The sequence below is a fragment of the Heloderma suspectum genome, chromosome 11, assembly GCF_057233095.1.
Source record: "Heloderma suspectum isolate Gila_16-S chromosome 11, 16-S_ref, whole genome shotgun sequence".
In the NCBI taxonomy this organism is placed as follows: Eukaryota; Metazoa; Chordata; class Lepidosauria; order Squamata; family Helodermatidae; genus Heloderma; species Heloderma suspectum.
Genome location: NC_139468.1, coordinates 39617965 through 39631936, shown reverse-complemented (window position 1 = coordinate 39631936; position 13972 = coordinate 39617965). Strand labels below are relative to the sequence as shown.

General features: G+C 51.6%; 1 protein-coding gene across 1 annotated transcript in view; it reads left to right on the top strand.

Moving 5' to 3' along the window:
- The first annotated feature begins 1535 nt into the window (after nucleotides 1–1535).
- The window catches only part of IGDCC4 (immunoglobulin superfamily DCC subclass member 4), a 118869-nt gene continuing 106432 nt past the window's right edge, over nucleotides 1536–13972 (top strand). The window contains exon 1 of the mRNA XM_084816455.1: nucleotides 1536–1672. Within this exon, the coding sequence (XP_084672581.1) occupies nucleotides 1615–1672 (58 nt within the window). The 5' untranslated portion in view covers nucleotides 1536–1614. The remainder of the gene's footprint in view (nucleotides 1673–13972) is intronic.

Below are 13972 nucleotides of genomic sequence, written 5' to 3'. Positions count from 1 at the left end.
TGAATACAGTTGCTTGGGGCAGCAAAATATGTGGGACTAGCCCTTCCCCCCTGGAATATTTAGGAACATCAGAAGCTGCCTTAAACTGAGTCAGACCATTGCCTTGTCCTGCCCAGTACCGGCCGCAGCAGTGGTCCTTAACCTTTAATCCTTTACTGCCCACCAAGTGTGCGTTAACTATCAGCAAATGCCCCACAAGCAACAAATTAGGGCATAACAACAGCAGCCCAGACAAGGCAACTCCATCCTGGGAGGCAGCTATATGGCCACCTGCCAGCTCTTTAACGTTAGGGTTATTGAAGCCCGATTCTCACTTTTTTCGGAGGACCTGTTTTTCCCTTGTCTTGCCATGACAGTGCTCCTCTGTTACTTAGAAGCTCACCACGCAGACTTAGGGTGCAATCCTAGGTATGTTTAGACGGAAAAAGTCCCACAACTCCCAGCATGGCTGGTTGGGGAATGTTTTTTCTGACATTTTCCTGTCTAAACATGCATAGGATTGTGCCCAAAGTCTCAGGACGTAGGTGAAGTTTGGGGGGGGGGGTCCAAGGGGAGAAATCTAGGTTCTTGGATTTTATCCTTTGGGTGGGATGAGCGGTATACAACCAAATCTCTTCCCTCGTATGCCCCCAGGTAAGGATCCCTGTTCCATGCTGACCAGCAGCAGCTTTTCAAAGTTTCAAAGAGGAGTTGACGGAGGAGATGCTGGAGGCTGAACCCCCGACCTTCCGCCTCTCTGCCATGCAGCTACATAGCCCCTTTCTAAAGACACGGCCTTATAGGAGCCCTTGGTCCATGTAGTCCGGTGTTGTTTATTTGAAACAGCAGTACGCCCCGCCCTGCCACCTGCGAGCTTTCTGCTGACGGTGGGCCTGCCGGGGAGGGCACCTGCTGGAATCTGCCGGCACCCGCAAAGCAGGGGCTTTGCGGCTTTGGCCCTAAATGCAGCGCGCCCTGAAGCCACCGAGCGTTCAGCCTGCCTAATGGATCTTGCTCATTCTAACGACCGTTTTGCACGCAAACCAAGAAATCAAGGGCAGTTCCGCGGGGGGCGCGGCGGCAGGCGGGGCTGAACGGGCGGCGGCGGCGGCAGCCGGGCAAGGCAGCTGCCCTGGGGGTGGGGGGCGCAAAAGACTCACGGGCTTCCCCGCTCCGCCCCCTCGGCCCTTCCGCTGCCAGCAGCAAATGCCAGCAGAGAAGCCCCGCTCCCCTTTCTTGCCCCCCCTGCCCGGCCCCTCGTTTCGCTCCGGCCGAGACGCCCCCCGCCCCCCGCCGGACCCACCGCCCGGCGGCGCAGCGGCTCGCGCAAGGGGGAGAGTCGGGGAGGGCGGCGCGCGCGCGGGGGCGGGGAGCGGCCCGCCGCCCGAGGGCGCGGGCGGAGGCGCCTCGCGCGGCGCCTCGAGCGGGCCGGGGCCGGGGCGGCGCGCCTCGCGGCCCCCCCTCGCGCTCGCCCAAGATGGCGAAGCGGCAGCGCCGGCCCCCTTCGCGCGCGCGCGGCTAGAGGCGCCTCCTCGCGCAGCCCGCCGGGCGCAGCCGGACGGCCGGGCGCGGGGCTGCTGCTCGGGGCGGCGCGGCGCGGCCGCTCCGTCTGGCCCGGGGCCGCGGGAGGCTCACATGGCGCCGGAGGGACTGCTCGGCCTCGCCGTGCTCGCGTTGACCTTGGCCGCGGAAGGTAAGCCCGCCGGAGGGGCCCCCCGGCCGCCCTCGGCTCGGCCCCCCTTCGGCGGCGGGCGCGCAGCAGCCGCGCGCGGGCGCCCTCCCCGTCTGCGCTGGCGGCCGCCCGGCTGGCGGGGGAGGGAGCGCAGCCCCTTCCCGGCTCGGCCTCCGCGGCGCGGGGAGCCCGAAGGGCGGCTGCCCGGCCCCGCGCTGCCAACGGGCCACGCGGCGGGCGCGGGGCGGGCAGCGCGCTCGGCCGGGCCGGGCCGGGCGTCTCGGCGGCGGGAGCGGCGCGGCTCGTGCCCCGTCGCTTTCGGCGGGCCTCGCGGAGAGACCCCCTTTCCAGGCGCCCCCGTGATTGGCGCGAACAGGTGCGTGCCGGCGGGGCGGGGCGGGGCGCGGCGGTGGGCTGCCCGCGGGGCTGTTGCTGCGCGGCCGCGCGCGGAGACGCGGCGCCGGGAGAGCGGCTGCGGCGCGCGCGCGGGGCGTCGTTTGGAGGCGCCGGGCAGCGGCGCGCGCGGGTCGGGACGGCGCCTCCGGGAGCTGCCGGGCACGGGCGGGAATCTCGCCCTCTGGGGACACAGCTGCCCCGGTGGGTCACGGCCGCCCGCCGCCCCCCGGGAGAGATCTGCCCGAGGAGGGTCGCTGGCTGTGGAGCGGCGGTGGGGGGCCTCCAGGCGCGTCCGTTTTTCAGTTTCCAGCGGGGTCTGGACAGCTGGATGAGCTAAGAAGGGGAGGGGGGCCCCTGTGGGGGCGGCGCGACCATGACAAAGAGCACGAGGCTTGGGAGTCCCACGGTGGGCTTCGGAACTGGGTCTTCCCGGCCCTCCTGCGCTGGGGGGACGAGAGAGGGCTCTTCGCTCTTCGTCCAAGGCGCGCACGCATACGCGGACCCCAGATGCTTTGGTGCAAGATGGCACCGGTCTTGCTGGCCTCCTGCCGTGTCCATGTTCCGTGGCACCTTCCGCCAGGGTAGTTCCAGCTCTCTGCCCCCTCCCCTCTGCCATTGAAGGTCAATCCTCCAGCCACATGGCCAGATAAAAACCCTTTCTAGAACCTGCCCAGAGCTCTCTCGCCAGGGGGCGAGTGACAGGTACTTCTCCTGGAGAGTAAGTCTTAAAGCAGCCTTCCCCAGCCTGGCACCCTCCAGATGTGTCTGACTACAACTGCCAGTACCACCCCCCCCCCCGCGCTGGGTGGGAGTTGTGAGTTGTAGTCGCAACATATCTGGAGGGCGCCAGGCTGGGAAAGGCTGCCATAAGGCACCGTTCAAGGCAAACCAACCAACCGAGCCTCCCCGGAGTTCTCCGCGAGGCTCCCCTGGAGGCAGAATCTCAGCCACAGAGGCTCCTAGTTTCGTTGGCTTTGAAAATGGAGCACACCGTTCCTGGAGGAGGGCAGTTCCGTCAACGACGGTTGGCCCTGATGGTGAAACGGAAACAACCTCCCGGTGCAGAAGCAGGGCATCTTTGAAGACCAGATGCTGGGAGCAAGCAACAAGGGAAGGCAAATCCCCTCCGGCCCTGCTTGTGTGGGTTCAGAGCCGAAAGAGCCTGTCCCACCGCAGCAAACCAGGTGCCTCTGGGAAGGAAGAAGGGTGTGAAAGCAGTAATTTGGGCATAGTAGACCTGTGGCCTGATCCTTAAGTCCTTTTGTTATTAGATACTGTAAGCCCAACCCCTGACGATTGCGATGGCGGGGCTTGAGACTTTCAGAGGATGGATGGCCCAAGCAGTCGGCGCCCTCAGGCCTGCTTCGTGAGCTGGTACCCGTATCAGGGAGCTCCATCACTGCAGTGCCCTTGGAGCTGCTGGAGACCTTGGTGCTGGCGTCAAGGGTAGGCATGGTTGGGCACCTCCCGAGGGCCCACACTCCAGCAGGGGTTCACTGACAAGAGCCCCCTGGAGTTGTTGCTCCTCCTCTTCAGTGTTGCGACCTTCTTCCTCACCTGGCTCTCACTCTGGCCCAGACAACAGTGGCGATGAAAAGGGGGAATGGTAGATCCCGCTGCCAACTTGCTCCCTGGCTCTGTACTTGCCAAGCAAGTGAGTGGTAGCAATGAGGAGGAGGAGTGAGAGTAGCTGGTGAAATGGTGATGAGAAGGAAGATGTGCTGATGGAGGGGGCCTGCTGTGAGGGTGTCTCCAAAACCTGGAGCTGGCGCTGCATCCATGTGACATGGAGTATGCAGCTTGACTCACTGGCGCAAGCTGGCTGAAAGTATTAACCCTTTGCAAAGTTCTCTGCCTTTCAGCTGTGCTCTGCTCTTGCATCTCGGGTCTGGAATGCCAAGGTTGATCTGTGGGCCTAATAGATGAATACAAGGGGATGTGACAAGATAGCGTAGGGATTCTCTTGGTGTTCCACCCACCTCGCTGCCTAACAGTCTCCCTACTGAACTGATGGAGGTGATGTCTGGTGTGGTGTTGAAGACCCAAGGTTGATGGTCTTTGAGGACTCCAATAGTCATACTATTATGGGCCGCCTTGTTGGACTGGCTCAGGATTTCATGGCTTCCACAAACCGACCTCAAATTTTTGGGTCCAATGCAGGTGGCAGGGCATTCTCTAGATCTGTTTTTCTGTAACGAATTAGGGGACCGTGATCTGTGGGTAGAGGGACCAGTGATGACTCTGTTGTCATGGTCAGATCATTATCCCATCAAGTTTGATTTTCAGGCTGCCTGTAGCCTCTGCAAGGCTGAGTGGCTGGTGGTGGGGGTTTGATGCTCTGCCGTCAGAGACTGATGAATCCAGAAGGCTAACTGACCTCTCTGGGGGATTTTCACTCAGCTTTAGGTGGGCCTGACGAAGGCTTGCTCTCTCCTTGGAATGAGGGGTTGATACAGGCCATGACTGCTCCCAGACATCTTTGACCAAATCATAGAGCTGTGTCAGCTCCTTGGTATTCTGGGGAGCTGTAGGCAATGAAATGTTCAGGAAGCATACTTGAGGGCAAGTGGCAGAAGGTTCATAATGAATATAACCAAACACAAGTAAGAACCCATCTTGGGGTAGTGGTGATGGCAAAGAAACTTTACTTCTCCACCACCATCATGTCCACAATATGTCACCCAGAGGAACTGTTTCATATGCTGAGGGGCTTATTGAATATGGGTCCAAAGCACCTTCCAGTTCCAGGGGGTAGAGGCTCAAGAGACCAGCTGTGACCAACTTGTTCTCCTGGATCTCTTGGTTGATCTTGATACCATTAATCATGGTATTCTTCTGGAGCACCTGGCTGGGTTGAGACTGGGAGGCACAGTATTGCAGTGGCTCCAGTTCTTCCTGGAGGGGCAGTCTCAGAAGGTGGTGCTGGGGGACACCTGTTCTTCCCTATGGCCTTGGGCATACAAGGTGCTGCTGCAAGGTTCCATCTTGCCCCCCTGTCCTACTGAATATCTAGGTGAAACTGCTGAGTGAAGTCATCCAGAGGTTTGAAGGGCAGCATCAGCAATATGTTGATGACATGCAGCTCTGCCTCTCTTTTCCACCTGCAAATTCCAGGGAGGTTATGGAACTCCTGAACTTGTATCTGGGGGCAGTTTTGGGATGGGTGAGGGTGAGCAAACTGGAGCGTAATCCAGGCAAGATGGGGGTGCTGCGGGTAGGGAAACTGGCTGATCTGGGGAGAGGGGCGCAACTGCTTGTGGATGGAGTTGCACTTCCCTTGAAGGACTACATTTGTGTTTTGGGGATTCTTCCTCTTGTGGAAGCACAGGCGGTGGTAAGTGAACAAGGAGTGCCTGTTACCAGCTTAGACTGACACTCCAGCTGTGACCCCACCTAGAGAAAGCAGATCTAGCCTTGTTCCTGCCTGCGCAAGTTACATCGAGATTAGGCTACCGTAATACACTCTGTGTGGGGCCGCCTTCGGAGACAGTCTGGAAACTTCAGCTAGTGGCATGTGGCCGTTCATGTGCTCATTGACAGTTAGAACGTATTACACCAGTTCTGTACCAGTTGCACTGGTTACTGGTGTGCTTCCAGGCCCAATTCAAAGTGTTGGTTTTTAGTCTTTAGAGTCCTAAATGGTTATTTGAAGGACCACTTGAATCCATATGAACCTATCTGTGCTTGTAAGATCAGTTAGATTGGCAGGCAGGGGGTTGTGGAGCAGCTTAGCGGTAGAGCACGTGGTTTGTATGCAGCAGGTCCCTGGTTCAATCCCTGGCATCTCCAGCCAGATAGGGTGAGGAAAGAATTGTGCCCAAAACCCTGGAGCATTGCTTCCAGATGAACTGCTGGACTAACTCAGTATTAGGCAGTTGCCTATGTTCCCATGATGGCTTTCTCAGTAACGATCCCTATCTTTTGGGACTCCCTTTTAAGGACTGTGCAGTTGGCGCTCTCATTTGTAGAAGTCAAAAAAGCCCTGTTTCAAAAGCCCTGTTTCAAACGGATTTAAACCGATGTATTCTTTGGGCATGCTGCTGTTTTATTGTTTTACTGCTGCAACTTTGGAAGTGGTTTTGTACTGGCTTTATTTTTAATGTATATTTTATTTATATTTTAATGTATTTCTGGGTTTTTTTTGTATTTTAAAGTTTTAATATAATGTTTTATTATATTTTATTACAGTATATACAATGATATTCTTGCACTTTGATGGTCATATTGCTGTTTGTTGCCTTGGGCGGATGTGGTTGAGAAGGATGGCTTATAAATATTTTATATAAACAAACAAATAAATAATAACAGGGCCCTCCTATTAGGATATTGGTGTCCATGGCCTCCTTGGCCGCCTCAAGCTTTGTGAGCCAGTGAAAAGAAAATGCAGCCTTCCCTTTTCCACTCTTTAACCAGCTTAATTGTGAACATGAAAAGGCTGGCTGAAGTGTGTTAAGGGAAAAACACTTTTGTATTAAGGATCCAGAGGCATTACTTTAGGGTAATTAAGCATCCATTTTTTTAATTAGGCAGCAAATTGAAAAGGGTTGCTTAAATTGCAACAACCAACTTTTTTTTTAACTGTTCCTGCAGATTACACATCTGTTCAATACAGAAATGAAGCAGGTAATGCTTTCCCCCAGCACACTGCCTCCATGCCCGGAAAGAAAAGTGTAGTCTACTAAGGGCACAATCCTACGCACGTTTAGACAGGACAAAGTCCTACATCTGCCAGTATTCCCCCAGTCAGCATGGCTGGCTAGGGAGTGCTGGGAGTTGTGGGTTTTTTTTTCTGTCTAAATGTGCATAGGATTGTGCTCTAAATTTCGTTGTGCCAGGCTGTGCTTAAAGGCACAGGGGCAGGGCCGATGAAAAAGTTGGCAACTTTAATTTTATAGAATGACAGCTGTCCGTGACAGTAACTTTTCCCTAATATCATTTGAGAACTTAATATTTATTGCCCCAAAGGCATGTACAGCAGATACCAGAGCTAGCCCTCAAAAGGTGTCAACTGCTCTCTTCTCATGGGTCTTTTTCCTCAAGGTCTGAGAAGGTAGTAGCTTAGAAGCCCTCACACACGCTTGGCAAACAAGAGGAAGTTAGCTCTTCTTGTGTGACTCACCAGTCCCCTTAATTCCAGGATGGCCATTTCCCTTAGGATACATTCTCCAGTGTGTATCGGGAGGGGGTGTAGCTCAGTGGTAGGGCACCTGCTTTGCATGCAGAAGGTCCCAGCTAGTTCCATGTAGGGCTAGGAGCGGATCCTGCCTGCAACCCTGGAGAGCTGTTGTTGCCAGTCAGTGTCAGCGATACTGGGCTAGATGGACCAAGGGCCTGACTCGGTATAAGGCAGCTTCCAGTGTTCCTACGTCTGTTTGTCTTTGTGTTGGGGAATTGTGGAAGACTAGGACCCTGTTGTCAGAGCTGTTGTGCTGTACATCTTGGCAGGTAACGGTGGGAAAAGAGGAGGTAACAAAGAGATGTTCAAGTTAAATTGTGAGAAGGACTTCTAGGGTGGGAAAAGGTGGCCTCCCCGGATTCAACAGAACGACATGCTCCTGCACCTTTAGTAGTTGTGTGTGTAGACGAGGGACTTTTGCACCTGCCCACATTCCCTCTTTTGCACACAGTTATGAAAGGTGCCTGGAGCAGAGCCCTCTCCACCTCTCTGCATCTGGATTACCAGACGGTGTCAGGTGCAGCCCGATGGAAATCCAGATTTTCTGGTCAACCTGATTCTCAGCTCCCCAAAACATTTTCCAGCCGCCGTTTGGTTAATGAAGAATTCTGCTGTGGCTTAGCTTAACACAGGCCTGTAAATGGTTAACGTGTTCAGTACTTCGTTCAGCAAACGACAGCTTGGGTTGGAGTTCCTTTTTACATATAGTGTCTTCTCTTCCAAGGTTGCATAAGGGCAGGGCTGTGCTTAACTAATTTGGTCTGCCTCTCTTCTTCAATCAGATGAGAAACAATTTTCCCCACATAGGAAGAAAGGAGATTCCTGTGCCCCCAGCTCTATCCTAAGAGCCCCTTCGTGGGTTATGAAATTCCTACTCACATAGCACAGCCTAGAGCTGTTGTTCCTTCTGCTAATTTCATTTAAGATATACATCATCTTGTCTTTTATACATGTTTCTGTTTGGGTAGGAGTGTGCAAACTTTTGATGGCACAGAACTCTTCATCAAGCACAGTGAAAAGGGGAATGGTGACTTGGATACATGGAGAGCAAACTTAGTTACAACTACAAAATGTTTTTTTTTTAATTCTAATCCTCATTATTATGGCAAAACAAACGGGCTGATCTTATATGTGTTTACTCAGAGGTAAGTCCCAGTCATTTCAATGGGACTTAACCTACAAGTAAGTGTGCAAAGAATTGCACTCACATTTTTAAAACTGGTTTAGCCTCGGTACCTCTGTGGCTTGGGTGTAGGGTGCTTCCAGATAGAGAGTTCCTAGCACTACCAATCAAAAGGAATTGTGTAGCTATTCCACCTTTTCCGTCTTAACAGATTGTTTCTAGTAGGTGGGAAAACACAGGAGGGTTGTGAGTGGAAGATGATGTCATCTGGAGCCCCGCCTGCTGTAAAATTCTATAAAATTCTCCCCTGTAAAATTTCTGTGAATGAGGCAGGGTGATGGAGCGATAGAAGCCTCCTCTAGAAATTCCCTTAGTTGGTAATTTTCCGGGTCTAATTTTAAGTGTGTAGTTTTACACATCTCAGTAAACGTAGGAGTTCAAAGGTGGGGACTTCGGCAGATGTTATCATGTAGGGGTAAGGAAAAGCGTAGTTGCTGACATTTCTTCTATTTCACAGTGGTTATACATGTAGGAGCCTTGTTCTCCTTTGTATCGGCCACCTTAGATACAAATTAGGCAAAGCACATTATGTATGAAAATTCCAAACCTTTCAGAGATGGACATGAAAAGCCAACTGAGAGATGTCTTGGAGTGCTTCTTGAAAATGCTCTCAGAATATAGCTTACGTGAGTCTCTTCCAGGGAGAAGAGGTTGCTCGATAAAAATGCTCTGAAAGATCTCCTACCTTTTCTTCCTAAGGTTGACAACTTATTTTGCTGTCCCAGCTCCTCCGCCTTTGAGAGCACCCCGACATGCAGAAATTAAGCTTTCCCCATAACTCCCATCTCCCTGCCAGGAGAAACTTCACTTGCTAAATGTTTTCTCCTTTCTCTTCTTTTCCTGTGCCCCTCTTCCCTCCCAAAATGTCTCTCTTCCATCCCAAAATCAATCTCTCTCTCTCTCTCTCTCTCTCTCTCTGAATGCTTGAATGACTGAACCTGAATCAAAGATGCAAAATTGTAGGCATGCATTGCAAACAAACTTAATTTGCACAGTCTTTCTGTGCTCAGTGCAACAGTCCTGTCCATAGCAAGGTCTTCTTCACACAGCACATAGTTCAGCTGTGGAATTCACTACCACAAGATGCAGTGATGGCCATCCATTTGGATGGCTTTGAAAGGGGATTGGACACATTCCTGGAGGATAAGGCTATTGATGGCTATGGGTCCTGATGCCTATATGCTACCTCCAGGATTAGAGGCAGGTGCCTATGTATACCCGTTGCTGGGGAGAACGACTGGGAGAGTGTTACATATTGCACACATGCCCTAAAGGTAAAGGTAAAGGTGTCCCCAACCAGTCGTTTCTGACTCTAGGGTGCGGTGCTCATCCCCGTTTCTAAGCCAAAGAGCCAGCGCTGTCCGAAGACGCTTCCGTGGTCATGTGGCCGGCATGACTGAACACCGAGGTGCACGGAACGCTGTTACCTTTCCCGCCGAAGCGGCACCTATTTATCTACTTGCAATTTCTTGCTTACAAACTGCTAGGTTGGCAGAAGCTGGGACTGAAGACGGGAGCTCACTCCGTCACGCGGCACTTGGGTCTCGAACTGCTGTCCTGCCGACCTTCCAGTCTGCAATTCAGCGTCTTAACCACTAAGCCACCTACTTGTGGGTTTTCCACAGGCTGCTACCTGGCCAGCCACTGAACAGAATGCTGAACTAGATGGACCTTGGTCTGACCCAGCAGGGCTCTTCTCTTGTTCTGATGTCTCTCCCTGTGTGGATTTTCCCTGCAGAGTTCCCAGTGCACTTGACAATCAGTCCATCAGTGAATAAATACAAATGTAGTGATACATCCGTTGGTTTCTCCAAGGGTGTGTGTATTGCTTGCTTTGTGGCACAGCTCTTGAAAGGAAAGGGATCTGCTCTGGGAAAGCAGAGGAGAAAGCAGCTTTCCTTAAATAATTCTCCGCTTATGCAATTTGTATCAGCTCTCAGATCCTTTTTGTGGATTTCCTCCCTTGACTTTAAGGCTGTTTTTGTTCCCTGCATTTGCTCTCTTCTCTCTCTCTCTCCTCTCTCTCTCTCTCTCCTCTCTCTTTTCCCCCTGAGCATTGACAGCCAGTAGCATTTGAATAGACTTAGTGCCTTCGCCTGAGAACTGGGGTCCCCCATTATCTTGGCAGTCACATGTTCCTTTTTTGCCAGATCGCTTGGTCGTTTTTTTGGAATGGTCACCTGCATGCAGATTTCCCTCACTCTGTGACACAATATCATTTTGAAAAGGCACACAGTCTTATTCAGAACACTCTTGGCTTTCAGTAGCAAGTTTCTAAAGAGAGGAGGGGGGTGGGGAAGATAGGTGGGTTGCAGCGAGGTGGGTGGGAGAAAACTAAGGTTGGGTTTCAGCTGGTGATGGATAAAAAAAGACTTCTTTAAATAGTAAAAATAGTAAAGACCAAGCTGACGTGCTACTTTCCATGGCCTGGATACCACCTCCTCCCGGTCAGGACAGATAAAAGAATGCATTTCTTCACACAACTTGAAATTAATGTATGCAATTTGCTGCCAAAGTGATGGCACAAGTGATGGCACAAGTGGGTGATAGACTCTAGCTTAGATGGTTTTAAAAGGAGATGAAGGGTTCAATCCCATGCATGTTTAGACAGAAATGGCTGGCTGGGGAATGCTGGGAGTTGTAGAACCTATTTCTGTCTAAACATGCATAGGATTGTGCCCCACACAGACTTATGGAAGGACAGGTCTACTAGCCACATGAGTTAAATAAAAACTCCACGGTCAGAGTTGCATACCTCCGAATACCAAAAGCTCAGGGAAGTGGACATGCTTGTGCATTTGGAGATAAGTCCCTGGTGGTCAGCATGTCTTCCTTCTGAGTAAGCATGCTTACTCAGAAGCAGCCCTACCAAGCTCAAAACCTGCTTTTCTGCTGTTGACGTTTTCTGCAGCAATGAACACAGTCCTGGTTTATATAATTAAGAGAGGGCTGAGTATTTAATTGCACTGTAATTTGTCATTGGCCTGCATCCCAAAGTTTTCCTAACTCTGTATTTGCATCACAGAGGGGAAAATGAAACAACTTAACCAGAGTATTGTTGTTTGGGCAGCAAGTTAATTTTGTGTGATGAGGTAATAGAAAGAGGCTGTTTTGGGTTCCGGAATTAAACTCGTTCTTGGGGCCCTCTCTTGTGGACAGACACACTACGTTTCCACATAAGCACGAGCCAGCTAGAGCTGTATAAGGGGGCAGGGCTCATGAGGGAGTCCAGCTCGCCAAGCGTGAGGACCCCAGTGATGAAGCATCTTAAGTCCAGCGATGAAATGTCAGGAGAAACAGGAGGCAGTTACAGCCAGTCTTATAAAAACCAGTTATGAAGGTAGGAAGCCAGCAGGGGTGTGGGGGCTATCCAGTATATTTCACTGAGTGCCACAGGTATGACTATCTGCCGGCTGGAAAGGAGTCGTGGGTGTGTGCTCAGTGTAATGAACTCCTGGCTCTCAGGGAACAAGTTTGTTCCCTTAAAGCCAAGGTTGCTGACTTGGAGAAGCTCAGAGAGGGCGAGATGTTAGTGGATGGGACCTATTAGAGGATCTGAGTGCGGTGTGCCAGGTAACCCTGAGTGATAGCTCCTCTGCTGTCACAAAGAATGGGGGGCTCAGGGAAGGAGGGTGTCATTCTGAGGAAGAGGAAAATGATTCCTTAGAAGGGACCCATTCCTCAGAAGATGAAAAATACTCTCATGCCAAGGATGTGCCTCTGGGGGGTGGGGGCTTGTGATACTGGGAGATTCGATTATTAGACTCTTGGACAGCTGGGTTTGTGATGGGCGTGTAGCCCGCATGGTGAATTGCCTGCCTGGTGCGAAGATTGCGGATATCACGTGCTGTCTAGATAGCCTAGTGCATAGTGCCGGGGTGGAGTCAGTGATCATGGTCCATGTTGGTACCAATGATGTGGGGAAATGTAGTTATGAGGTCCTGGAAGCTAAATTTAGTTTGCCAGGTAAAAGGTTGAAATCCAGGACAACCAAGGTGGCTTTCTTGGAAATGCTCCCTGTTCCACGCGCAGGGCAAGCTAGACAGGCGAAGCTGAGGAGTCTCAATGCGTGGATGAGATGGTGGTGCAGAGAGGAGGGGTTCAGATTTGTTAGGCACCGAGGAACGTTTTGGGACAAGCTGGGCCTGTACAAGAGGGACGGGCCCCACTTGAACCAGAATGGAACCAGACTGCTGGTAGTTAACATAAAAAAGGTGGCAAAGCAGCTTTTAAACAGAGCACTGGGGGAAAGCCGACAGGAGCTGGGAAGTATCTGGTTCAGGTTGTATCATCCCTATGGGATGAAGATGGAAATGTTTGTGATTGCCTAAATGGAGATGGGGAGGTAATAGGTCATGAACGTACAGTGAAACATGATAGCCAGTCAAAATCCCAAGTGCCATAGCAAAAGATGCACATGCTGGAGACATCTGGGGAGAGACCCCACATATAGGTGTTTCTGTGCAAATGCCAGAAACCTGTTAGCCAAATGGGAGAAGGGGTGCCTGGTTTTAAAGGAGAACCTAGACATAGTGGGCATTATGGAACCCTGGTGGAATGGAGAGAACCAGTGGGATATGGTCATCTCTGGACATCAACTCTATAGGAAGGACTGGGAAGGGCTTACTGGAGGAAATGTCGCTCTGTATGACTCCTTCACAGAAGCGCTGTGGGTGACAATACTGAGCTTTAAAAGTAATTTAATACTAGGGGCATGCTATCATCCCCAAGACCAGAACACCCAGGGTGATCTTGAGATGGAAAATGAAATCAGGGAGGCATCCAAATGAAGAAGCATTGTAAAAATGGGAGACTTCAATTATCCCCACATTGACTGGACAAATTCATGTTCTGGTCATGACAAAGAGGTTAAATTTCTCAGTGCCCTAAATGACTATATGCTAGAACAATTGGTCATAGAACCGACCAGAGGGGAGGCGACCCTGGATTTAATCCTAAATGGTGCCACCCAGGACCTAGTGCAAGATGTGTGTGTTGTCAAGCCAACTGGAAACAGTGACCACAGTGCTATCAGATTTAATATATATTTAAGTGGAAAATTGCCAAGGAAGTCCAGAACAGTCACATTTGACTTCAGAAGAGGAAACTTCTCTAAAATGAGGTAACTGGTGAAAAGGAAGTTGAAAGGGGGAGTCAAGAGGGTTAAATCTATTCAAAATACTTGGAGGTTACTCAAAACCAGAATAATAGAAGCTCAGCTAAAATGCATAGCACAGGTTAGGAAAGGTAGCACCAAGTCCAACAGTTCACCAGCATGGTTAACAAGCAGTGTCAAGGAAGCCATTAGAGGAAAGAAGGCTTTCTTCAGAAAATGGAAGTCGTGCTCAAATGAGAAAAAAAAGGAACAGAAACTTGTACAAGGGAGATGCAAGTAGGGATGTACGGATCCCCCACCGTCCGTTCTGGTGGGGAATCTGCAGGTGGGGGTGGGGAGGCGATCCGTTCCTCCCCCCCGGAATTCCCTCGGAGCAGCTCCGCTCTGCAAGGATTCCACAGAGCTGAGGGCTGCCGCTTACCTGCAACTGGAGCCCTTCGCCTCTGCGCC